The following is a 25943-nucleotide window of genomic DNA, read 5'->3' on the forward strand; positions in this document are numbered from 1 at the left end:
TGGCCAAGGCCTCCCTGCCCTGGGGCTGCAGCACAGCAGTTAACACTGTTTGCCTTCAAACTAGTTGTTAAATTGTCCTGTGGGACAATTAGACCAGAGAAGCCAAAAGAATGTGCCAGGGCACCGGGTTTCTGTTTGGAGAGAGGCTTTCGGTAAACAGTGCTGGCATTCCTGCAGGTTTTGTGGGACCAGCGCAAACACTGCCGCAGCCGGGCTTGAGCAATCCCCAGCCTGCGCTCCGCTTGGCAGCTCCCTTTGTCCCTGCTAATTACCTACAGGACCGTCCTGAGCAGCCCTTCTGGTCAGCCAGGCGGTCAGCCAGGTGGCAGAGCCTCGGTGCAGAGCAGGCGCCCAGGCCTCCCAGCATGCAGGTGCGAAGCGGCTTTGGGTGCCGGCCCTGTTTTCCTCATCCCTGGATTGCAACCCAGAGGTGAATCATCTCGGAAAGTTTGGAGAGAATTCTGTCAGCCGCCCACAACGCGTAGGTGCAATAATGGCTGCTTCAGGCCCTTAAGGCAGAGCTGGAAAACCTTCCCGTTTTGTGGCTGTTACTGGGGATTGAAAACGACTTGCCTGGTGGCTGCTGTTTTGTCTCCCGTCCGCCCGAGGAGCGAGCAGCTCTTCTGTCCCTCCGGCCTGGACATGAAGGGCTACAGTGACCCCTCCTGGCCAGCAGGGGTGGTTGCCCGGCAGCCAGGTTCCTCAGCCCCTCTGGGTCCCAGCATCGTTGTGACTTATCAGCCTCAGGATTAGGGCTTCCAGGGCCCTCGTCTTCGCCTTTGGTGTGGGTGAGAATACTTGGAGAAAAGTGCTCACAAACCTGTAGCATCAAGTGGCACTTAGAACGCAGCCCAGCATTCCTAGGGGGCTCCCTTTACTCTGCTTTTAAGCCTAAAAACATGAAGGGGACCAGCCTATGGGTCCCCTCTGGAGTTCGTGGGCCCAGCTCGCAGACTCCCCTGGGCCCCCAGATTCCCAGCTTCTTGTCTGCAGCCCCCTACCCAAGCCAGCCCCGGCGGTCCAGTCTCTTTGCTGGAACGTACTGCCACCAAGAGTCAGACAGGCCTGGGGCTCGCTTGTCTCACTGCTGAGATGATTCTGTTGAGAGAAACACCCTCCTACCAGTCACACTGGGCCCCAGGTCCCAGCCAGGTCCGTGCCAGGGCGGCCCTCGGGGCAGGAGCCCACGGAGTGAGCCCCGAGGAGGGATGGCGAGCGGGTGCTGCCGGCTGCCTGCTGCAGTGGGCTGTGTGTTCTTACAGGCCGCCATTGTTTTCTTTAGCCCTGTCCCTGCATGTGTTCAGAAGCCTGAAACGGACCGGCCAAGGGCCTAGTCCAGGGGACAAAGCACCTGGCCTCCCTCGTGCCACTGCAGTGCTTGTCCCTGGGTTGCAGGTCGCTGCAGAGAGGCCTCCTTGGTTTGGAAGTCGGTTTCTTGGCACCAGCAGCCCCTGGACTGCTCCTGGGCACCGTCTGACCAGCCCCGTGACCCGCTCGCCCTGCTGTTAGTGCGGAGGGGCGGGAGGTGACGGCAGGCGGAAGGTGCTGCCTGGTAGTAAAAGGGGCTCGTGGGCTTGGGCGGCTCTCTGTGGAAGCCTGTGCCCTCGCAGGACACCCACACGTCTAAGCTGGTCCCGCATCCCCTGTTCGTTATGTCCTGTTCCCAGCACCTTCAGGAAGTGGGCATTTGGTGGGGAAGCGCTTCAGCTACATGGAAACGGCACCTGTGGAGTGGCTTGTGGAGGAGGCGTTACCGTGACGGAGAAAGGGAATGCTTTAGGGGACTGTGTAGAGGTGGCCGCTCCTGTTTATGACGAAATGCCCTGTCCCCTCCTTGGTGGGTTGTTGGCATATAGCGTCAGGCCAAGGGTGTGACTGCCACACCCTCACCCTGCATGCTTCTCGCGGCTCCTCTGGGAAGTCAGGATTTGGGGGTTTGGTTCCTGGGACACGCCCCGGCTGCTACAACTCGAGGTCTTGTCCCCAAGCCTGTGCCAGGTCCCCGGTGGCCGTCAGGTGCCGAGCTGAATGAATCAGATGGGCACAACTCGCTGACTTCATTGTTTTAATCCAACCCGAACCCCTCTCCCACGCTGCCCTCACCCTCTGGCCAGTCCACATGGGCACGGTTACAATGTGCCTCGATTATGTAGGAGAACAAAAGGCAACCTTCCCTTCCTGTAAAAAGGCAGCACCCCTTGCGAGGTGGAGTTCTGTAGCTGTGAACTGGAGGTTGTGGTCTGGATCTGGGGAGCGTGGCCTCGGGCAGGCCCAGGGAGCCCGCTAGATCTGCAGGAGTAGCGCCACGCCTGCCAGGACCCACTTAGCCGCCTTCTCTTTGGTTTTCAGGTTAAAGGTCCAGACATAGGTGGGGCCGCGGAGGCGTGTTTTGTACACGGGACACTCATATATGTTCTTGGTCTCCATGCGGTCCACAGGGATGGCCTTGATGAAGGTGACGGGCATGGCCGGCGTCAACTCCTTCAGCCGCGCTTCGCTGATGACCCCAGTCTGGGTGTCCCAGCGAGCTCCTGCAGGGACAGTGCTGGCAGTGAGTGAGGGGACGGGCCTTGCATCCCACACCTGCCAGGATAGGCTGGTGACCCCGACACCCCCGGCTTGGCTCTGCACCCAAAGAGCTCAAGCCAGGGGCCAGGGGCTGGCTGGGCACAGGAATTGCTGAAGACGGAGCTGTAAACGGAGAGGTCATCAGCAATCACGTGACCGCCCCCCCCCCCCCGCCCCGCTGTGCACCGAGGCAGCTGGCACGGAAGCCATTGGCACCATCGTTTACATTTGTTTAGAGCCTCATCCACCAGCCTTCTTAATTTCAGTGCAGGAAACAACCACTCCGCTGCAAATGACGGGGCTCCCTTCACAGGGAGCGTCCTGTGTGTACATCTGCGTGTCAAGAACCATTTCCCTCTGCACAGAACTGTTACTGCCTTTACCCGGGCTGCTATTTCTACTCGCCCTATTTAATGATGTTTATATTTCCTGTCATTCCAAATAAACATGGAGGATGGTTGCTCTGTGCTTTTCTTTGTGCTGTGGGAGACTGGGGGCCCTGACACCTCCACAGGTAAGGGCCGACGTCACTCGCTGCGTAGGATGGAGGTACGTGGTGGCGTAGTTGGCACTCAGAGTGGCTGAAGAGATGGCTCGCGCAGCGGTCCTGTGTGGCCTCTGCCCGGCTGCTGCTTGGTCCTGGCCCCTTGGACAGCCTGGCACCAGGCTCAGAGGAGGTGGATGGCCAGGCTGTCCTTCCCCTGAAACCTGTGCCTGGGGGCAGCAGCAGCTCGGACAAGGGCTGCGACTTGGACAGGAGCTCTGCACCTTCACCCCTCACCCCCCTCAAATGCACATCCGTCCTGGGCTCCCTGCCCCACGGCCTGGAAGGGCTGAGTCCCTCATCGCCTTGAAGCAGGAACCCACGTTTGAGAGTAAGTGGCCGTTTCAGCAAAGCAGCGCCAGGCCGCTTGTCTGGAGTGCCGTGTCTCGGTCCCCTCCGGACCTCTGAGCGTGTTCTCAGAGCCGTGGCACCTGTCTCGAGTCAGCTCTAAGCTGCGAGCCCACATGGCCCTCCGAGCGCCTCCCACCTGCCCCCTTGCAGCGCGCACACACCTGCCTTTGCTGAGCTAGTCTCGCCAGCCAGGCAGGACCAGCTCCAGAAGTTTCCACAGCCCAGCGCCCTCTACCTTCCATGAAGAGCCCGTAGACGTAGGAGCCCTCTCGTGGGGGAGCCGTCATGTCTTCCTTGTTCTTCTTGGTCACTTCAACAGACAGACACATCTTGTCCAGCGGCCACTCGTTCTTCCTGGCCGTGGACTGCATGATGGCTGTGAGGAAGGACTGGGGGTTGAAGAAACCGGCCAGCCACACGGCGGTGGGCAGGGCAAAGTCGGTCGTCCAGGCCTCGAGCTCCTGGAAGGAAACGCAGCGGGGTCGCGCGGGGCTGCGTGCCTGCCGGCGGCGTGCAGGAAAGCTCACAGGCGGAGGAGTGGAGCCCGGCGGCCCCGGGCCTGGCTTTCCTGTCCGGCTCCATTTTAAATGGGGGGGTAGGACGAGAACGCCAGGAGGGACGGCTGAACACTTGAGAATCTGGGAACCCCCGAGAGGCTTTTACTTTCGTCACCCGGCCACGTTTAGGAGGCGGCTCCGGCTGACGCGTCACTGGAGTGTCCTCCGCTCTGTTTGTATCAATAGACCCGGCCCTCGCTCCGAGCCTGCCGCTTTCTTCCTTTAGGAGGAAGTGCCTGTGCTGTGAGGCGTCGCGGCGGCATGGACCAGGCCCTTGTGGCCCTGCTCTGACAAAGGCCAGGCCAGCAGGGGCCTCGAGGCCTGCCGGGGACACGCTCTGGGGCGGGCATCTGGGAGCCCTGTCCTCACCCTGATGCGGAGCAGCAGGTCGGCGTACCAGGCCGCCAGGCCCATCATGGAGGGGTAGGCCCGGGCCACCCACGTGTCGGGCACGGTGTCGTAGAACAGAGCTGTGCATAGGTCCTCCATGTCGGTCGTGATGGTCAGCTCCCCCTAAGGCACACACAGACAGGTGCTGGGGGGCCCAGGCTGCGCCCCTCGGCACGGACGCAGACCTGGCCAGTCCCGGGCCCTGTTCCACCTGCGCTCGGTCAGGCGGGAGAGCACCCCCCACGTGTGCTGAGAGCTGCCGACGGACCACAGCCCCAGACCAGGGAATGGAGGGGCGGCAGCAGCCTGCCGGGCCGAGGGGCCGAGGCTCCCGATGGCCCGGGGCAGATGGGCTGAGGTGGTGAGTCCTCCTGCGCTGGCCAGCCTGCTTCCCAAGTCCCATCCCCGGGCCCCCGCTGACCCACACTTTACCTTCAGACCCAAGTTCAGCTCCTTTAGCGAACGGCGCATTTCATTGGTTAGGATGTTCATTCGTTCACATTCTTGAAAGGCAACCACCACGTAGGGGGTCTTCTCGGCCGCCTTCTCCATGATCTCGGCCATGTTGAATGTCTCTGGGATTTTCTCGAGGATCTCATCCAGCACAGCCTTCACCTGGAAGTCAGCCCCCAGCCAGCCCTGTCACTGCCCTCAGCGTCCAGAGCCCCAAACCCGGGAGCAAAGACAAGGAGTTGCCAGAAAAACAGGATCACGGAGGTGCAGCCACATATCCCCCAAGGAGAAGGAGCCGTGGCCAATGGGCTTTGAGTGTGCTGGTCCTGTCAAGCCACATGGCTGCGGCCTGGGGAGCGTCTGGCTACCCTAGCCTGCTACCTTCAGACATCCCTGAGTGCACCAGCATCCTGCCCCTGGTCAGATCACCCGGTGGCTGTGGGATTGTGACTGTCCTCCGTGTGGAGGAGGAGTGGCCCACACGGTGGGCAGGTACACTGCCTCCCCAGCAATAGACTCCTGGTCTCTCCATCATTAGACCAAGGAAAGGTCACGGGGCCTAATAGCACGGAGGGTCTTCCAATCAAGAATTTGGCTGACTTGCCGTGAAGCCCGACAGCTAATTTTTAACAGAACTTGTCTGAACACATTATAAAGCGCAAAAGGTCTCGTGCCTCCACAGACGGCAGAGGAACCCAGACAGGTGAGAATTTATTAAATGCTCTCACACACTGAGCTTCTCTGCTAATTGAGTGTCAATAGGGCCTGGCCACTGCCGTCTAAACTCCCCCGGAGGGAGGGCCTGTTCCCATGCATCTGGACCGTTACACGTGCTGCTGCTCTTGGGCTCAAAGGGCCGGGCTGGAGGAGAGGAGCTGCTCCCTGGAGCACTCAGCTGGGGCAGCTGGAGGACCCCCCCACCCTGCCCCTCTCTAGGCCCGCGAGCCTGCTCAGTGCCACTGGGGCCTGTGAGCCAGCTTGCAGACCCCACCCCGGAGTTGCCGAGGTCTGGGGCGGGACCCAAGTGTGGTGCCAACAGGTTCCGAGGCGCTGAGGCTGGTCGGGGCAACCCCAGGTTCTAGACCCTGCCCTTCCACTGCCCCTGGGAAGGATGGTAGGGGTCCTGCCTTCTCCTCGCGGGACATGCCGGTGCCTGCGCCTGAGTCCGTCTCTTTGGGCTGCATTTCCAGGACAGTGCGGAACAGCTTCTCCGAGGTGACCGTTAAAAAGCCGATCTCTGCATTGGGGTGCAGGCCGTACAGGTAGGGACTCTCGGGGGGCAGGTTCTCGTTGATGTATTCATGATAGCCCTGAAAAGGGGCGGTCGGTCAGGCTGCCGGCCGGGCGTTCCTGTCAGAATGTCCCATCCATGCGCTGGTCCCGCACTGGTCCCGCCTCCCGTCCTGGGCGGCTCCTTTGTCCCGCAGCTCCATAAGGAAGTTTCCACCCCCTCCCCCAGGCTGCTTTTCAAAGCCTCTCATTTCGGTTCCCTGGCTGCTTGCTCAATTATTGATATCCCATTTGTGATCTGAGGCTCTCACCGGGAGCCGGCCACGATGGCATTAACCTTGGTCGCTGTCGTGTCACTGAGTGAGCTCATGTTTAATCTGTGGTCCATGCCTGGGAAGGGGCTCTCCTCACCTTGTAATCCAGGTTGGGGGGGATCTGAAACCCTGGGGCTAGCTGGATCTCCCCCTCCAGCATCTCTGCCCGGACGTATTCCACCAGGTACGTTCTGCACAGCCGGCGGTCCCAGTCATCCGTGATGTGGCCGCCATACATGATTTCACCAAAAAGGTAGCGGAGGTCATCCCAAGGCACCTTCAGAGGACAGAAGCAGTGAGGGACAATGCGTCCTGCCCCGAGGGTGACGCCATCTCCTTCACAGCAGCTGCTACCCTCAGTCGCCAGGCCCGAGGCTCACCGCTCCCACCCTCCCCGCACCCGGCACCCCACCACCGGGCACCCCACCACCGGTCCTTGGTGTCTGATTGGGCTGGCCAGTGACCGCCCCCAGCCCTCTGCCCGCACTTCACTGCAGCTCACGGCCAGTCCCCCAAACTCCACAGGCCCACCCGCCAGCCCCACCGCCCCTCTCCCGTTCCTCCCTTTACTACCCACGCTCAGAGACATGGCGCCCTCTGGGCCTCCTCACTGCCTACTTGCACCAGAAACAGTTTAATTCCACGGCGGCTGGGCCTGGACCTCTGGCACCGCGCAGCTTTCTGGCTGTGAAGTCCAGTGAGGGCTTCGCGTGGGTCCTGTGACCCCACTGACTCTTCTTGTACCTGACTTTCGAAACCTGTGTGTATTTTACCCCTCGGTTTGTACTGGCTGCATGTCGCACGCGGCTGGAGGCGAGCTGCCCTGGGCAGAGCAGGCGTGGGGCCCCCACCCCCACCCCCATGCCCGCTTAGCCGCCACCACCTCCGCTCGCCGTTCCCCAGGGCGAGCTGGACATTTAGCCGCTGTCTACCAGCCACTTGCAAACGAAAGGGCCTTCAGTAAAAGTTGCTGAATCGTCAGTTGTCTCGTCTGCTCTCATGAGTTTTACTCAGAAAGTTAATATTCTCTAACTGGTCATTTCCCCGGCCCAGCTGTTGTGCAGCGTACTGAGCAGAGGTTCCGGCATGCTACTTATTTGCTTCATGGACGGGTTGATTCTCCTGTGGGGCAGGGTGGGCACACCCCACTCCGCCTCCCGGGACGGTCCTCCCCTTGGGGTGGGGCAGCGGAGTAACCCCCAGGGACAGTCGCCATCAGTGTCCCACACCTGCCGATGGAATCCCCGGGGTGCCTGTCACGCATCACCAGGCCTCGCCTGTTTGAATGTGTGTCACTCGGACACTCCCTCAGAGTGGCAGGATGGGAGGGCCTGGGACAGGACAACATCATCACTCACTCCAGGTACTTCTCTGCCTCCCTGAGGCCAAAAGCTGGGACAAGGGGCAGGTCGGCAGGCAGGGCAGGCCCAGTGGAAGCACTGCCGGCAGGACGCGGGGTCCTGTGCCGCCCTTCACGCTCCCTCCCCCACCGCACGGTGCAGTCTCAGCAGGGCTTACCCAGCCTGATTCGCGCGCGCATGATGCGGGAGGCATCTAAGTAAACATCTGTAGGAAATTCCAACCAGACGGTTCCTCCCACACCGATCTCCCAGAGAGACCTGCTTACAAGCTGCAGTGATGCGGGGAAACCCTTCAGGTCATCCCCAGAGCAGCCATCTACTCCTGTGCGTGTTGGGAAACACGCTACCAACGCTTGGCCTGGACTCTGTTTTAGCTCAAGTGACCACCAGCACCCTGCCCGACCCCCTGCAGAGGAGACCAGCCTTCCCCTTCCCTGAAGGGCATCTACAGGACATGGGAACCACTGCAGTGGGGGTGGCGAGGGGCGGGGGGCACCGACTTAGGCCTGTGCTGCCCTCCGCCTTCTCCACGGATTTCCAGGGAACTAAGCAAGCACAGCATTCCAGGCTCAGACTCGGGTGACAGCAGTCCTGGGAGGCCGTCTTCCCCACCGCCTGAGTCGGCGGCTCCGTTGTGCCTGCCTGGGCAGGTTGGTCCACTCTGGGCCAAGGCCACAGTTCCGTCTGACAGCAGGTGGCCCCAGGTGCTCACCTTTCCCTGCTCTGCCCTGAAGTCCCCCCCTCCCACCTGCATCACAGTAGGGTTGGAGACAGGAGGGGTTCCTGAGATGAGCGCTTCCCGGGCCAGGTGGGGCACTTTGCTCCTTTCCTCACTGAACCCCCAAGCTTTGAGGCTGGGGTGTTGTCCCCAGGCTTTGGGAGTCTCTTAGCTACTGAGGGGGAAGGGCTGGGCTTCAAACCCAGGCCCCTGGGCACCAGCACCCCTTCTGACTATGCCACCAAGGGGTGGGTGCCTAGGCTCCCCGAGTGCTGGGAGGGAGGTGCCAGCTCTGACCACCTCGCTGGCCCCAGCAGGTTCCTGGGAGCCTCCCTAAGCAAGCTGCTTCTGCTCCCCGCCCACCCCCTCAGCTTAATAAACTGCCGGGCGGTGCCCCTTGTCACTGTTGCTTTAGGGGCAAGAGTGAGGAGGAGCCCAAGGCTTATGGGGGGCACACAGCCCTCTGCCTCCTCCTGGGGCTCACAGAGGTGGTGCCGTGTTAGCGCCAGGCTTCACGTAAGGTCCTGAGAAGGCCAACCCTTCTCAAGGACCACCCTTCTAAGGAGAACCACCCTTAGTCCAGGGTGGGTGGCCAAGGCTTAGGGGGTCTCTAGACAGGCTGCCGAGCCACTCACTGCCCAGGCCACGCCCATCTCCCCTCCTCCCCGCTCCCCAGTCCGCTTTTGTCCCCACAGCCAGTTCCTGGAGGGCGCTGGCTTTCTTTTCAGCCCTCTGCAGCTGTTTGCATCTGACTAGACATTTAATTTTCAATAAAAAAGGTAGGAAGCCTCCCCGTCTTTCCAGGGAGCTGTTTTTGGCCCTTGCTCTACACCTGGGTTCTGTCTCCAGACGCTGACTGAACACCAGCCTTGTCCACTCCTGGCTCACGCTGCCCCAAGGTGCTGGGATTTGTGGGGGAAATCCCTGTTTGGGTGCTAGATGGGCAGACCCCCAAAGTATCTGACCCCCATGGAGTGTGATCACAAGCAGACGTTGCCAGGTGGTTGACACCTGCTGTGCTGGCAGCCGCGAGGGTGGGGGGGTGGGGGGCTGGATGCTAACCATGCTAACCATGGTGTCAGGGTCTAGGGGATTCTTCGTAGGTTTCAGGTTTTCCTTGGCTGTGCCGCTTATTTAACCTTATTTGACGTCTCTTAAACATACGACTAAGAACCATAATAAAAGGGAGGGCGGGGAAAGGCTGGATGGGAGAACTGACTGGGCAGGAGGTCCGCCCTGTACCTTGGTGTTGGCCTCCAGGTAGTTGTAGAGCACGTTGATGGAGATGGTGAGGTCCCCGTTGTTGAAGGGGTATGACCTGTTCCAGCCCTGTGCCCCAAACTTGCGCCGCTCGGCCACCACGGCATGGAAGTAGCACAGGGCGAAGAGAATGCACTTGAACTCCAGCTCTTTGGTGCACATCTCCAGGGTGTCCTGCGGGGGTGCACGCTCCGGTCAGGTGGGGTCCATGCAGAGCCGCCAGGGGGACCAGGGTCCCGCCGGCCTGGTTTGCTGGGGTGGGGTGGGGTGCAGGTGCGGTGGGGCAGGGGTAAAGTTTCTCAGGTCTGCAAAGCCTGGCAGAGAACACTCAGAACACTGATAGGAAGTGTTGTATCACTTAAGTACTGATCACAAGTTAAATGATTGCTACCGCTTCCTAACAAAGCATTACCCATGCCAGGGCATTTCAGGGCTTACTTAAGGAGAAATAATGTCCCCTCACAGTTACCAGCCTTCCTCATTGTTTACATACAAACAGTACCCACGCTCTGCAAGAACAATCCTCGTCCCCTGTAAGGGAGCGGGTGCCTAGCAAGCACTCCCATTTTCCATGGCCCCAGGGAACGGCAGACCCAGCCCAAGCTCTGAATCAGGTTGGTGAGATTTTACTGATTATGATTTGTCTGCTAAGTGGGCAGCTCCTGGCACACACAGGCTTCTGAAAGCTCAGCTGCGTCTTCCTCATCCGCCCAGCGCCGACTGCGCCGCGGGGCCCAGGGCTCTGCTGGCGTGTGGAGAGGGGCCCCAGCTTGCCGCAGCGGGCTCTGCTCACTCTGGGGAGTGGCTGCAGGGTCTCAAGGCCCTGCATAGTCTGCCCCGGGCCTCTCTGCACCTGGCCAATCCTTACTTGCTGCTGGCCTTCGCTGTCCGCCTGGGCACCCACTCCCAGCACTGGCTTCAATGTCCCCGCGCCTGCAACACCCCAGGCACCCAGCATTTCTGCTTGGAGGGAGCAATGTATGACTCTGCACACCTCTTGTCCTGCCTTAAGTTCCCCGTGACTTCACTCTGACCTTGCCGGGTCCTTTCAAAGCCAGTTGGGGGTTGTTAGTTGATATTGCCATCTATTATTTTATGTATTAAATCAGATCTAGAAGTTACACATTCTTGGCACAATGCACTCCATACATAGATCTTTGTTAGGTTTTACTGGAGAACGCAGGGTTTCTTCCTCAAGAAGGTTTTAGACTCTGATTTGGAGACCAAGTGTGTGCACTCAGAAAGTTCTAGTGCAGAACGGAAGATGGTCAGGTGCCAAAAGCATAGACACTGATGCTAAGGATTTGCACAAGAGCACAAGGATGCCAGGGAAGGTGGCGGCCTGCTTGGGGACGGAGGCAGATCTGGGCCTGGAACCAGAGCTCGGTGCCCAGAGAGGCTGGCGTTACCACCCTCCCTCATGGGAGAGAGAGGAGGGACCACGGAGGCACTGCGGCCTCAGCAAAACTGACTGACTGTCGGGGAACCACCCGTGGGAGCTTGGCCCCTTCCTAAGGGGCTCAGACAAACCCAGGCCCTGGACGTCATTTACCTGTACTGACTAGCAGGTCACGAAACTGATTAAAACATGCCTTTAAAAAAAATAAAGCTGTGCATGATGGGTACTGCCACAGCACTTAGGGCACTCTTTCAGGGACCTACTGACTTGGCAACGCTAGGTGTGTGTGGGAGCGTGCATGTGTGCGTGTGTGCGTGCGTGCGTCGGGAGAGAGCCAGCGTGGCGTGTCCTCACGGTTCAGCCTGATCCGTGGCTTTGCAGGCCCAGAGATTCCATCTGGTTTGGGTCCCTGGGCTGCTGGGCATGTGCACAGAAGCCGCCCTACCTGGGTGAAGAGGTCCAAGGCCTTGTGCAGGTTGGCATACATGCCCGTGGGCGGCTCGTTGGTGATTTTGATGGCATTTTCCAGGATGCCCTGGGGGATGATGTGGGACTCGGGGCTGGGGGCGGGCTCGGCGCTCATGAACACGCGGTAGTCCTCATGGCTGCCAAGGCTGTACCGTTCCACCTTCTTGTCCAGGGTGCTCAGCCACCGGGAAACCAGGTGGATGTTCTGTGGGCAAGACCAGGGTTTAGTGCCCACACGGACTGGCCACTCTGCCGTGTCCTCTGCGGGGCTCTTCCTAACATCACCCGCACTCCCCACCCTGCTGTCCACCCTTACGGGCCGCAGGGCATGCAGGGTCGTTTCAGCTAAGCACCTGTGGCCCCAGAGTCGACTCCAGCCTAGGGCGAGTCCTCACTGCTCTCCGTTGGCCTGGCATAAGGCTGAGATTACATGGTGCCCACCCCTCCTCTGACAGGTTTGGGTCAAAAGCAATGACTTGATGCTGAGGTCTCTACTTGGGACCAGGTGAGGCCCGTGGATTGAAGTCAGCCACACCGTGGGGTCTGTGGGAGCCAGGCCAGCCTGGAGGTGCTAGGGGGACAAGCTGGGGTGAGGATGGGCTGATGGGGGTTGTGCTAGGATTTACCCAAAATGGGGAGCACAAGCCTCCTGGCTGTTGGTGTGGGGCGGAGGAGGGGCGCTTTTGTCACCAGGGTTTTTGTGTTTAAAGTCATATCTCTTTAGGGGTTCTCTGGCATTAAGCCCAGTCTTTCTCATCACTGAGGAATCCACACTGCCACCTGAGCAGTCCCGATGCCCCCGACCCCCCGCTGACCCGGGCAGAGCTGAACTTGGCATGGGTGCCTCCTGCCCGTCTGTGAACGCAAACCCCATGTCCTGCTTTCTTTCTGGCCTCCAGGCCAATCCCCTCAGTGCGGGAGCCCCCGCCCCCCCGGAGGTGTCGGTAGCCCTGTACCTGCAGAATGACCCAGTGTCCCTTCTCTGCAGCCACGTCCAGAGCATTCTCGGCCACCACCTCTTGTCCCTGCCCCAGGGACACGTTATGGAGTTTCCCATTGTCAATGGTAAATTTCAGTTTTTTCCCTAAAGGAAAGAAAACCAGGAAAAGTGTGGTGGTGAGTGAGTGATAAAGGTTGAGGCTCTGGGACCCACAGCTGGGACTTCCACACCCTCCCCCACTTTTTTTATTGTGGCAAAATCCACGTAAGATCAAATTTACCATTTTAAAAGCCATCTTAAAGTGTACAGCTCAGTGACATTTAACACTTTCACGGCATTGTGCAAACATCGGTCTGGTTCCAGAACATTGCCATCACCCCAGGAGGAAACCCCGTGTCCATCCGCCGCGCTCCATGCCCCTCCCCCAGGCCCCGGCAGCCCCCACTCTATGCACTGCCCTATTCTGGACCTTTCAGATACATGGCGTCATATAATAGGGGGCCTCTGTGTCTGGCTTCTTCCTCTTGGCATACAGTTTACAAGGTCCATCTCTGGTGGAGCGTGCGTCAGGCCTCACTGCTGCTTACGGTGGAACACTATCCCACTGTGTGGACTTGCTACATGGCCGTTATCACTGGTCAGTTGGTGGACACTTGGGTTGCATCCACCTGTTGGCCCTTGTGAATGTAGAGTGCTTGTCTGACCAGCTGTGTTACTTCCTCGGGTGTACGCCCACGAGTGGCGCTGCTGGGTCACGTGTCACTTCTCGAGGCAGCACCAGACTGCCCTTCACGGCGGACGCACCGTTTGGCGTCCCCACCAGTGACGCACCTGAGCTCCGGGTTCCCCATGTCCTCCCAACACGTGTCATTTTCCGTGTCTTTGGTAGTAACCATACGAGGGGTGAGAGCTGCCATCTCACTGGGGTTTGGGCCTGTGTTTGCTGGTGACTGAGGCCCTTGCTGGCCGGCCACACTCACCCAGGGCTTCCACGTCTTTCAGGGGGTCGACCCCCGGGGAAAGGATGAAGAAGATCGGCGTGGACGGGCTGCTCTCCTCGTAGGACTTGGAGAACTCCACGCTCCGGCCCTCCACAAACTTGCTGCCCATTTTCTCCTCCACGAAGTTCCTGAGGAGACGCACCTGGTCAGACCCCAGGGCTCGGGCTCGGGGCTCGGGGGGCGCGGCCGGGGGAAGGGCCGTTTCCTGGTGGACTTCCTTAAGGAGAGAAAGGTCTCAGGCCGGAACAGAGTCTGAGCAGGGGCTTTCCTGGGGCAGCGGGGCTGTGGAGGGGGTCCGTGCTCTCCGCCTTGGCGATGCCTGCTCCTGGGGCCCTGCAGTGTGCGCACAGGTGAGGGGCGGCTCCGCGGGCTGACCTGGCGCTGCCTGTTTTCAAAGGCACATAAGGGCAACTGGGAGGGGGCACCGGCCGCATCGGGGCCACAGCTCAGCGCCCCCAGGTGACCACGCCTCAGGGCCAGGTGGCTCTGGAGCCTTGAAGCCCTCCCTGCTCCCAAACAAAGGGCTCGGTTTTCAGCCATTTCCTGTTTCCCACACATTTCCTGTCTGCTGTCCGGACAAGAGCAGCGAGAAGACGCAGTGTTGATGGGTTTCTGCGTCCTGATGACCTCCCGGGCTGAGGCTGAGGGGTTTCAGGAAGAAGGAAGCTGCCTCACAGCCGTTTTCTTCACTTGACATAAATACCTTCACTTACATAAGCACCTCTCTGTTCAAACCACAAAGTTTTCCTAGCTTGACCCCATAAGCCCCGGGGTCCCTCGAAGCCCCTGTAATGGGAAATCCAGTGTTGTACGCGTGACCTTTGGAGCTCAGCTGTCTGTCCCGCTCCCTTGATCACAGGCTGCTGAGCTCACTAGATTCTGAATGAATCACAGGAGGTAAAATTAGCACCATGTTCATGTCCAGCCCAGTCTTTGAAAGCATGACAATGGCAGTGTCCCCAGGGAGCGTTTGCTCATCCCCAAGCAGGTGGCTCTCTGAATGCTGTGAGCACCTTGGCGGCCCTTCAGGTGCAGCTGTTCACTTAGAGGCCTCTCCTTCCCTCATTCAACGGGGCTCTGCCAGCTGGTGCGACTTCCCGCCCCCTGGGCCTGCCTGGGGCACCTTCGTCTGTGTTCAGCCCCTGCTCTAGCGTCTGTGTTTCCTGAACCGGCGGCGCCTGCAGGGGGGTGGGGTGGGGACGCTCCTCCTGAAAGCCGGTGACTGAACTTAATACTGGCATTCGGGTCCTTGTCCTGGAAGGACTTCCGGAATGTCCCAAGTCCTGCCCTGCCCTGGGCAGGCTGTCACTAAGTCAGGGCAAATTACCAGGCCACCTGGTCACTCTCTGCGCATGAATTAACGATGCAGAATGGGGTGCTCCTGGGTCCAGCTCTGAGTGGATGGAGCCAGCTCCCAGCGGCTCGCGGGGAAACCCCAGCGCCTGCGATCAGTGCAGCAGCAGCGCGGACACCACACGAAGTGGCCAGTGCTCAAACCACGGCGTGTCTGAGCCGGCTTGTTAGCACCCCACCCCCACCTTGGGCGAGTTACTCCCCTCCCTGGGCGTGTGCTGCTGCCTTGGTGACAGTGCCAGCCTGAGGGGCTCTTGGAGGATGTGAGTTCCATGGGTGACACGCTCTGCGCGGCACCTGGCACCCGACCACCCTTGACAGGTGTTGGCTGTTACCACTGGCGGTAGACTTGAACTTCCTTGCTCTGAGACTACACTCCCCTTACACAGTTAGGGAGGCACACCTGCTTCCCTCAGCCTCACAGAGACGGCACAGCGTGGCTGCGGTGCACCTGGCGCTGGGGTCGCCCACGCCACTGCTGAGGGTGCCGGCGTTCATTCCCTTCTCCAGGTCACCGACGCGCTTTCACCTGTTAACCCAGGTGGTTCTCAAACCTGATTTAAAAACCCTGGGCACGCAAATACCCTCCCTTCCCCAGGCAGGTGCCGTGGGGTCGGGCGCCCTTGGCCTTGGCCTTTTCCAGGCTGTCCAGCCTAGACTGGGCCGCCTTCTCCCTGGCCCGGCTTGATGACGGTGCTTCTGCATTTCTTGTTTTGTCCCACCCCCTTCCTCCGTAACCCCTCCTGTTCCATTTCCTCTTAGTCCAAGGGAAACAGAGCCAAACAGAAGCATCTGTGAATTACCACTGGGTGCGAGTCAGGCCTCAGCTTTGCCAGAAGGACATTCTGTTAGGGACATGGGCATCTTTGGGGAAATCTGGCCGCTTTCAGGCTACTACGACATGAAAAGCAAAGGGTGCCACAGATGACCCACGTGCCCCCACAGAATGGGCCCTGGGTTCACGTCATGGTCACCCCTTCTCCTTCCTGGATGGTTCTAGCTCCCTCGGTTGGCGGGTGGTGTGTCAGGAGGAGCCAAACTCCCCCCACTCCAGGAGAGGAGGGATGGGAAGCCACAAATGTCTGCCCTGGGGACCGAGTGCCGAGGTGATATGAGGCAGCCCCGTCTGAGAAACGATAGGCCTAACGGGGGATGGAGGAGCTGGAAAGACGCGACGATGAGTTTCCCAGCTGTGAAGGGGCTTCAGGTCCAGAGAAATTGTTCAAGACATTAGAACAGTTCTCTGCAAACGAGCCAAGTGTCAGAAAGAAAGACGGACTTTAGACGTGGCCACTGAGGGGACTAAAGTTCTCGAATGCCGACGGCCTTGCCATGGCTTTCTCCCCACAGCACCCTAAAAGGACTGCCTGTGGCCCCAGAGATCATGAGTGCCCACACTTCTTTAGTCTCGGGGGCTCACGTGCAGGGTCTGTTTTCCCATCACGTGGCCCTGGGCACCCACCCTCCTTGCTTGGGGTAGAGGCGGCCAAGTGTCCTGCTCACTACCTTCTGCGACCCCGAGAGCTCAGGAGAACTCAGAGGCGCCATCGGCGGACGGGGCGGCTCCCGTCTCTGTCCCCGAGGAACTACACGGGCCAACTCCTCTCTGGGCCCACTGTCGCCTCCGGGCGATGGGCAGAATTGCTGAGGGCTGAAGTGGCCCGAGTCCTCACTGCGCCGCGCCAGCCCGGAGGCGGGCACCCACCTGACGGCGTAGGTCATGCGGTCGGGCCGCAAGCACCGCACCATGCACAGCTTCTGCAGGGCCGTCTTGTTCTTCCACTCCTTCGGGAAGATTTCCTTCTCCGGGGCTTCCGACTCCACAAGCTTTTTCCACCGCTTGGCGGATCCTTCAATGTCTCTATCCAGGTTTTTGAATTCATCCATCTCCGAGAGGGCCTGGGGGCAGAGGACCCTTCAGGGTCTCCCTCTGTCCAGCACCTCCCCTCCCAGCGATTCCCTAGGAGGAGCCCGGGGCTCTGGGAAGAGAATGAGCCACGGGGCGCACCAGAGAGAAAGCAGAAGCGAGCTGGAGGAGGCGCTCGTCTCGGGACGCGGTTCCAGGTCGCTCTCCTGAGGGCTCTGGAGCAGGGGCGTCTCACCTCCAGGCACTACCTTCTTAGTGCCTGAACTGAGACACTGAGGGCCTCTGAGTGTGTGTGCCCAGAAATCTGAGCAATACCCTTGACATTTTGCACTTTCTTGGAAACTGGAGATGGGGGAGTGGTGACCCCTGGACATGCCCTGGGGCCTGCTGCAGCTCAGCTGGCCATCGGCAAGGAGGGACACGCACAAGGAGCAAGGAGCGTTGCTGTATTCGGACAGGAACGCAGAGCTCCCCAGGAGTTGGCAGGCAGCCAGTTGCTCGCAGCCCTACCTCTGGGGCCTACCGCCTTTACCAATGTCACGGCCGGGGGTGGTGCCTTGTGAACATCCCCAGTGGGAGCGGCGGGGAGAGGGGACAGAGTCTGAACACCCACCTTGATGCCACCCCATCCCTGAGGCAGCAGGAAGTCCACGGGTGACGTGACCCCGGCCTTGAAAGGGAACCGCAAGAGGAAGTCCAGCTCCACGGGGTTCAGCTCCTTCTTCATGGACAAGACCTGAGGGGACACGGGGCCGCTCAGCGGCTGTCACCTCCCTCACCCCTTTGGGTTAGAGCAAAACTTTGTCATCACCTTGCTGTTGTTTTATATTGTGGTAAAACACGCAGAACATAAAACTGACCATTTTAGCCCTTTCAAGTATAAAATCCAGTGGCATTTAGTGCATTCACTGTGTTGTACAACCATCACCTCTATCTAGACGCAGAACTTTTTCATCCCCCAAAGGGAAGCCCGTCTCATCAGCCACCCCCATCCTGACAAGCCCCCAGGGGGCGCCGATACTACCGACCCACGGACCCCACTTTGAGCCGTGAGGCCAGGCCCTACCTGAAAGGCCACCTGTGCCAGGAAAATGAGCTTGTCCCGCTCGAAGAGCCCGCGGGCCGTGTATATGTAGACGGAATAGGTGATTTCGTCCGTCAGGTTCATCACTCGCCGTTTGACCTCGTCGGCGGGGGCCGTCTTCTGGATGGCTTTCCCAAAGACCACGTTGAAGGCCTGGAAGGGGCCACCGAGCACACGGACTCTTGCAGGGCTGGGCTCCGGGGCCAGTCCACGCTGCCAGCAGTGGGCGCGGACCCCCTCCCCGGGCGGGTGCCCCAGCTCCCTCTCCCCTCCCTGTCTGCCCTCTGAGAATGGCCGGGCACGGCACCACCCCACCACCCGATGGCTCCAGACCGCAGCCCGGGCGTGGCTGTACCTTGAGGGAGAACTGGTAGATGGGGTTGATCTTATTGAGGTCGTTCAGGATGAAATACAGCAGGGACGCCCTCTCCGCAGCTGGCCGGTAGTTTTCTCTCGCCTCGTTGATTTTAACCTCTGTGATTTTTGCCTCTTGCACCTCAAAACAAACAAAAGGGGCTTGAGTGAAACCAGCAGGTAGACAACACAGGTTAGCAGATGGGCCCCACCCACCCCCACCCACCCCTGTCCCAAGCCCTTGGCAGATGGCTCTTGGCAGACGGCAGGGATGCTGGGAGGCACCCGTGCCCCTTCTCAGCCCAGCGGCCGACCACCGGCGTGCTCTGGCGGGAACCCCGGAGACGGCTCACCTTCTCCTCAATCTCACTGGCTGTGTGTTTGGTGGTCTCCAGGTTCTCTATTAGGGTGGTGTCTCCCAGGAAGTTCCCAGACGCGGCCGACAGCCGGGCCAGCAGAGAGTCCTCCAGCTCTTTCAGGACGATTTTAAATTCGTTCTGAGACTTGGTGAGGTTCGCCTGCAGGAGGGGCAGAGATGGGAAGGGGAGCCAGTCGTGCTTGGCCCTGCCTGCACCCCCAGCGCTCGGGGCCTCTCTCCAGCTTAGCCAGGGCTGGACCCCAACCGGAGAAGTGCGGAGAGCCTGAGAGAAAGCCGGCACTGGCCCTGCCCCAGCCTCTGTGACTGGCTGTCATTGGCCACCATGTGGCAAGGACTCAGGGCCCCTGGGGACCATGTAGGGCCTGGGACGCCGCTGGCCCACGGTGTGGCTAAGACGGCACAAAGGATGTGACCGCACACAGGGGCCGGCTGCAAACAGCATTCTCGTGCGGTTGCCGTTCGGTGCTTTAAGGCTGTCTGGGCACCGCTGTGACTCCTGATTTTCACTGAAGCCGTCATTTGATTTAGAATTACATTTGGGGGCAGCTGGGGAAGGACAGCGACTCGTGTTGTGCAAAATACAATTCAGTGCAACAAGCTAAGGCACCTTCAGACAGGAGCTGAGGGCCAGGGAACCTGAGGGCGCCCTCCCCTGACTCTGTCCCTGAGCTGGCCCGCCCTGTGCTACCTGGGACGGCCGTCAGGCCCTGGTACCTTCAGCTGCTCTAGATCTGGGCGCTCTTTGGCCACCACAGCGGCCAGGAGCTGGTCCTCGAGGCCGTCCCTGGTGACCAGGAAGTTGATGAGGGTGCACTGGGCCTGCATCTCGGGCTTGTAGTGGGGGTTGAAGTACTTGGTGTGCAGGATGAGGCGGAACTTGGGGTGGTACTCGACCTCCTTGTCCCCGATCTTAATGTACCTGGTGGGCGGTGGGGGAGGGGTAAGAGGGCTCCCGGCCACCGGTGACAGCAATACAAACACAGATCACCTTCCACACCAGCCTGGTGGCCGGCCCCGGCCCAAGCTGCCGTCTTGGACCCCCCTGTGCTCACTGGGAAGGGACTGTGACTTCCCTTGTTTCGTCCCCTTCTCTGGCCTGCGACCGGGGGCCCTTCTGCAAGGTTCTCCCACTCAGTCTCTGGCTGGTGGCCCTCATCTCTACAGCAGTGTTTCCTCAGCTCAGGTTGCAAGTCATCCTCACGGGGTCCCCAACAGAAATACTCGGTCCGGGCGCTGCCCCAAAGCCAGTGATGTCAGAAAGACCCCGGCTTCCCAATTCAGAACCCCTGCACACTCCGAAAGCTCCCAGGGCCTGGAGCCAGGTCTGCAGGCCCATGGAGGGGGCTGCTCTGCCCTCTTTCTGGTCGAGCCCACTCTTTGGGGCCTCGGTCTAACTTCACTCCTTGGGCATCACCACCCCTGCCAGGTCCTTCTCAGATGGTCCAGACCTCAACGTATCTCCTGCCACCTCTGCTCTGGGCTCCTGCACGCACCCCTGCATTTAAAGGTGGCTCATATCCACTCTGACTTTACACTTTGCACATTGATTTAATAGTTTGTATTCGAAAGGCCAATGTAAACTCAATGCATCAACCAATGAGTAGAGAAAGAAATGTCTATCCGCACAATGGAATGTGACTCAGCCGTAACCATGAGCGAGGCACAGGCACCTGCTACACACAGATGAACCGTGAAAACATTAGGCTGAGTGAAAGGAGCCAGGACACGAAAAGGCACATATCGTCACACGAGTCCACTGACATGAAGCGTCCGGCAAATCCACAGAGACAGAGAGCAGACTGGAGGCTGCCAGGAGCTGGGGGCAGGCGGGGTGGGGAGTGGCCGCCCCACGCTACGGGGTTTCCTCCTGGGCGATGAAAAAGCTCCAGAACCAGCCGGAGCTGCTGGTTGGCGGCATCGTGAATGCGCCGAACGCCACCGAATTGTTCGCTTTAAAATAGTTACTTTTATGTTATATGAATTTCACCTGAATTAAAGAAAAAGTTATATAGGCTCAAGATTTGCAAAATGCATAAAAATAGAAAGAAAAACGTGACCGTTAAGGGTCACCTGGAGGTCATCGCCAATAAGACGGTGCAGCGATTCTGAGGGGATGTGGCCCCCCAATGGCCAGCCTCCCCGCTGGGAGCTGGGGGCTCCCTCACACTCGGCAGCACTTGGTTGAATCCCCTGCTGCCCACCAGGAAAGCAGAGGGAGTTCCCGGCACTCTCTCCCTGCACGCGGCCAAACCTCGCGCGACACCGAGGCGTTCACGTGGGTTAGACGGCGGAGACGGACATGGCAACTCACTTTCCCTTTTTAATCGTGTTCCTGCCCAAGAGAGGGTCCAGCACGGGGTCCACGGTTTCGCCGATGTTCTCAATAAGCAAGACGTCCCCTTCTGAAATGGCCTGCTCGATGCTGTCCAGGTAGCTGTGGGCACAACGTGGGCGACAATGAATGACCAGGGACCTGGTGATGGCACAATCGCGTGCCCTCGGAGGCAGCCCTCGGAGGGAGAAGGCACTGTGAGGTGGCGAGGGGCCAGCAGCTCACGCCCCTCTGAAACGTGTCCCTCCCCCAGGGGAGCTCGGGGCCTCTGTGTAATCACCCCTCTGGGATCTCGGGACCGGAGGTGAACACGGAGCCATATGGCTGCCCACGTTTTCACACCTGTATCTCATCCGACCTCCCCAGGACCCTGGGGCAGCAGGCAGGACAGCCCTTGTTACGGCTGTTTTCCTCATCTGTGATGAGGAAATAAACCACATGAGGGACGAGAGATGAGAAAATGACCAGCCTGCAGCCTCTAGGCCAGCAAATGGCCGGGCCGGACTCAACCCAGGAGGGAGCCCAGGTCAGGGCCGCAGGCAATGGGGCGGGGAGGAGAAGAGGCCCGAGTTTAATTCTGTCCTCTTGGTGCTGTTCCCAAGGGCCATGAAAAAATCAATCCACCTGCAGGCCAGCATTTGTACTTAAAGGTCCGCCCATCGCTTAACAGGCACGAACTGCCTACGCCGTGCTTCTCAGCACGGCCAGCGGCCGCTGTGGGACCCCCACTCCTCGCATGCGGTCACCATCGGGTACCTCTTCTGTCCCAGGCGGATGGCCTTCAGATTGTTCCCGTATTTGTTTTTGATCCACTTGATTCCTTGCAGCTGGGCGTCCACGATGAGGGGCCAGCGTTCCGTGTGGCACAGGATGGTGGCGTTCTCAGTGGACATGCGGTCACTGGGGAGTCCCTGGTTGTTCCAAGTGGCCACGTCAGCATCGTCGGTCAGCAGGCTCAAGGGATCCAGGCCTTCCGTAATCGGGATGGGGACCTGCCGAGGACGTGCTCTTCCTTAGAAACACATGGCCTCACTGCTGTACGGAAAACATCCCCCTAAATAATAGGTGGTCCTGTAGCAGACGGTGACGGTGGGCGGGCCGGGCCACCTGTGAGAAGACAGCCATTCACGTTGCCCTGACCAGCCAGAGGGATGTCAGTGCTGGCCACACGGGGCCACCGTCCAGACACTGTGTGGCTGCAGTGTCAGCCTCAGGAACGAAGGTGAGATTAGGCTGGGCCTGCCCTGCGGGGACCTCCCTGCATTTCCTGAGCGATGGGCCGCTTACCTTTAAGTTTCTTATATAAGGGATCCAAAACTTCTCCAGCAGCTCATTTCGGTATTTCTTGGTGAAATAGCCCACATAGGAGACGAAAGCGGAAATCAGCAGGACGTCCCCGCACAAGGTGACCCCCTGGCTCTTGTAGCTCTCCACCGATTCAGCCCAGCGGACGTTTTCCGAGGCCAGTCCGCCCACGAGCCTAGCAGGGATCAGAGGAGAGAGCCAGCATCTGGTGGGCGAGCGGCAAGGGAGGCGCGGCCACCTTTAACTCCCGCGAGCCCTCGGCTTCCAAGGCCTTACTGCGCTCAGAAGTTCAACAGTGAAAATGCTTTCGGGGGAATAAGTGCTGAAAGGAAGCAAGACGAATGCTGTCTGGGAACGCTGCGCTCGCCGACCCCGGCCACCTGCGTTGAAGCCACGGCCACACTGACGCTGTCTGACCATGCCACCCACACGCCAGGGCTGCCAGGCACCACTGAGCACAGGCTTCGGCTAGCGGGAAGTCTGGGTGGTGGCCACGGCGGCCCCAGGACAGTGCGTGGAGCGGGGACTCCAGGGCATGCCTTGTGCTTCTCAGGCCTGGTCCCCGACCCTCAATGGCATGAGACGAGAGTTGACGTAAATCTGTTCAAAGTACAGGCTCCCTGATTAGCCCCACTGTGGTCTGTCTATTCAAGCGTCATTCAAGCAGCCCTTCTCCCCAGTGACCAAAAGAGCACTTTGATTTTCTGGGCAGGTTCAGTCAAGTCCCTCAAACTCACAGCAAGGGTGATGTCCACACCCAGCTGGGGGCCAGTTTCAGGCAGCCTGGGGGTCTCCTGGGGTCCCCATGTCATGCTGACAATGACCATCTAGTGGTCACCAGCCCATTGGGGAGGAGAAAATACACCGGAAGCCGTGCCCTAGAATGGACTGCATCTGCCTGGCCTCTGTGCTCACTTATGAAAACCTGAAAAGAAAGCTCTAAAGCCACGCGTCCACTAGGGCGGCCCTGAGCCACTGGCTGGTCAGAATTGCAGCGTGCCGTGAACACACACAAGGACTCAGAGTGAAAACAAGCATGTAAAATACCTCATTGTTCATCCTTATATTGATCACAGGTTGAAATGTCAGATTTGGGGTTAAATAAAATATATTATCGAAACCAATTTCATCTGTTTCTTTGTACTGTGTATTAAGGTGGCAACTAGAACATTGGAAGTGACAGTTGTGGCTCCTGCCCTATTCCCACTGGACAGCACTGCTCTGGAGTCCCCTTGTGTTATGGTCTCTACACAACATGAGATGACCCTGGGAGCCTGGCCCAGCACCACAGGATGGGTGACGGCGGGTCACAGCGAATTCTGCCTGAGCGCGCCTCTGGGGACACAGTGTCCCCGGCAGGTCGGGGTGATTCGGGAATCCACACTGCGAGAGGTCATGTTTCCTGAAGGTCACTGGATGCCCGAGGGTCCACCACGGAGGTGTGACCAGCTCCAGGAGGTGGGGGCTCAGGTCACTGATCAGACATGACGTTTATCCTCAGGGCTTTGTGCTGGGAAAGTGGAAGGCTGGGACACTGCCCCCTCCTCCTGGGGGGCTTACTCCTCCTCCTGCAAAGGCCGTTCTGCGGGCTCATCCCTTTCGGGGTGTAAAGGCACGAGGGGTGGCCTGTGCGGTGCAGCGAGCTACCTGTTGGCCAGCGAGATCACGTGGTTGGTGGCATCGGCTTCCTGTTGGCACTTGATTTTCTCAGCTGTCGCTTTTTCGAACGCTAACGTTAGGTTGCTCAGGTTGGCATTGAGTTCCTGCAGAAACAAGGTGGAAAAGCCCTGGAATGGAGCTACACTGGCATTCCCGCGCGTGCCCTGTGACGCTGGGTAGGGAACAGGGCTTCCCATAAGGGCCAGAGGCACCCAGAGCATGAGGGCCGCTGACGCAAAGCGGCCTCCCCGAGTGACCGGTCCCCGCAGCTGCCTGCGTGCGCTCTCCCTCCAGCTGCTGAATAATTCACGGCAGCGGGCCTGCCAACCTTTTAAGCAGAGGTATTGACCGGCAGCCGGAGCAAGTGGCTTTGGCGCTGGCTGGGGGCGCGAGCGAGGGAGTGAGCACTTACGGCAACCTTGTTCTTGATCCGGGAGAGCTTCTCCTGAGCCTCTGCCAGCTCTGCATTAGCCTCCTCCAGGGCCTGCCTCTTGGGGGCCACGTCGCAGTAGACCTCGTAGAAGCGGACAATGTTGATGCACCAGGAGCACAGGCCCGCGGCGGCCATGGACTTGGAGCGGATGAACTCGGGGTCAAACGTCGGGTTGCCTTGATAGGGCCTGGGGAGGGGACATGGGCGCTGGCGTGGGCCCGGCGGGATGTGGGGTCTGCCCCCACCTGGAGCCTGGCAGCTGATCATAAGGGGAGCAGGGGAGACTTGTTTTTTTTTTTAATCTTAATGATTACAGAAAGAAGAAGGAAAACAATGAAACAGAATTCTGGCCTCTGGAGGAGAGTGGGCTGTGAGGGGATGGACAGCAGAGACTCAAGGTGTGTGTTCCGGGTGGAGGAAGGAACGCAGCACTGTTATCCGCTCTGCTCCTGCGCTTTCTACAGCCCGTCTCATTGTCATTCTCCAGACTCCACTCACAGCGACAAAACGGGGGCCCACAGGGGGTCAGCAGCGTGCCCAAAGCAACACCACGGGAAGTGGTAGAACCAGGTGCCTGTGTCACTTCCCAAACGTTAGCGCCTGGAGCCACCTCCCACCTGTGGGTGCCATCACCTCCTCTTACTCTGGGGAGAAAGACCCAGAGAGGCTGAGTGTCTGTCCCAAGGTGACACAGCTCAGATGGGGCAGCGCTGGGATTCACAGGGAGCCAGGAAGCCCAGAGCACCCCCCCACACACACACCCATCTGCTTCCCCAGCGAGGTGCCCAGGTTTCCAGGGTCGTCAGTGAGGCTCCGGCTCCACGGGTGAGGCTTAAAAGACATGACGATGTGGGAGTTATCTTATGAGAGGGGCCATGGAAAATGCCCAAAGGTGCAGTTTGGACTTTAGAAACCAATATTTTTTAAATGGCACCAACATCCTTAGCATAACAAACGGAACCATCTGTGGAAAGAATTCTGAATGGAGAAGTCAAACCATGTCCGACAGGTGATTGGAATTTAGGCTGGGAGCACAGCCGCCATCCCCGCCCTCTGGTTTATTTCACGCTCGTTGAGGCTAATGTGAAGATGGGTTTGCTTCTTTCACACCCACACCAGACAGTGTGGGGTGGTGGCCATCTAGAAGTTTGTTGGGTGACGAGGAAAAGACGTTCATCGTGGCACTTTTTGTGATGGCAAAAATGGAGAAAGCCTAAATCCTTCACCGTGCAGGAACAGTGAAGCGAGTTACGGTTCAGCTGCAAGATTCGACAGCAGTTACAAATGAAGCTGATGAAGTGTTTTCACAACGTTGAGTAAAAAGGAAACGCAGAACAAATAACTGCATATATACAGTATTATTTCAATTCTAGAAAAAAGACTGAAAGGAAATATCCCGAGTGTTGATCGTGGCCGCTCCCTGGTGGTGAGCCTGTAAGGGTTTTCTTGTCTTTTTTCTTCTCCTTTAAACTATTCTTTATCCAAAGTTTTTCAATTGTCCAGTTCTCTTCCTCAACAAAGGGAGCTTGGAGCAGTTGGGGTCTCACCCGGGGTCTCATGGGGTCATGGGGTGTGACTCTTTCTCAGTCAGGGTCAGCTGGACCCTGAAGTTGGGTTGGCAGC

The 25943-nt window shown here is 59.1% G+C and overlaps 2 protein-coding genes across 3 annotated transcripts in view; one reads left to right on the forward strand and one right to left on the reverse strand.

The window, feature by feature from the left end:
- PGS1 (phosphatidylglycerophosphate synthase 1) overlaps nt 1-3029 on the forward strand; it is a 33720-nt gene extending 30691 nt beyond the window's left edge. Inside the window, exon 10 of one of the 2 annotated variants that reach the window (XM_019644412.1) lies at nt 2350-2434. The gene's annotated coding sequence lies outside the window, so the exon portion shown is untranslated. The other variant, XM_019644411.1, reaches the window with a different exon arrangement.
- The window catches only part of DNAH17 (dynein axonemal heavy chain 17), a 139359-nt gene continuing 113422 nt past the window's right edge, over nt 7-25943 (reverse strand). Inside the window, exons 56-76 of the mRNA XM_019644245.1 lie at nt 24300-24507; nt 23876-23991; nt 22211-22403; nt 21680-21915; nt 20903-21025; nt 19306-19510; nt 18566-18730; nt 18214-18354; nt 17841-18011; nt 17388-17510; nt 16613-16806; nt 13534-13682; nt 12570-12697; nt 11591-11818; nt 9729-9920; nt 6505-6684; nt 5991-6173; nt 4843-5025; nt 4390-4533; nt 3699-3924; nt 7-2531 (exon numbers count right to left, since the gene is read on the reverse strand). Coding sequence (XP_019499790.1) covers nt 2284-2531; nt 3699-3924; nt 4390-4533; nt 4843-5025; nt 5991-6173; nt 6505-6684; nt 9729-9920; nt 11591-11818; nt 12570-12697; nt 13534-13682; nt 16613-16806; nt 17388-17510; nt 17841-18011; nt 18214-18354; nt 18566-18730; nt 19306-19510; nt 20903-21025; nt 21680-21915; nt 22211-22403; nt 23876-23991; nt 24300-24507 — 3736 coding nt within the window. The 3' untranslated portion in view covers nt 7-2283. The remainder of the gene's footprint in view (nt 2532-3698; nt 3925-4389; nt 4534-4842; nt 5026-5990; nt 6174-6504; nt 6685-9728; nt 9921-11590; nt 11819-12569; nt 12698-13533; nt 13683-16612; nt 16807-17387; nt 17511-17840; nt 18012-18213; nt 18355-18565; nt 18731-19305; nt 19511-20902; nt 21026-21679; nt 21916-22210; nt 22404-23875; nt 23992-24299; nt 24508-25943) is intronic.

Source organism: Hipposideros armiger, unplaced genomic scaffold (assembly GCF_001890085.2).
Source record: "Hipposideros armiger isolate ML-2016 unplaced genomic scaffold, ASM189008v1 scaffold_87, whole genome shotgun sequence".
Lineage (NCBI taxonomy): Eukaryota > Metazoa > Chordata > Mammalia > Chiroptera > Hipposideridae > Hipposideros > Hipposideros armiger.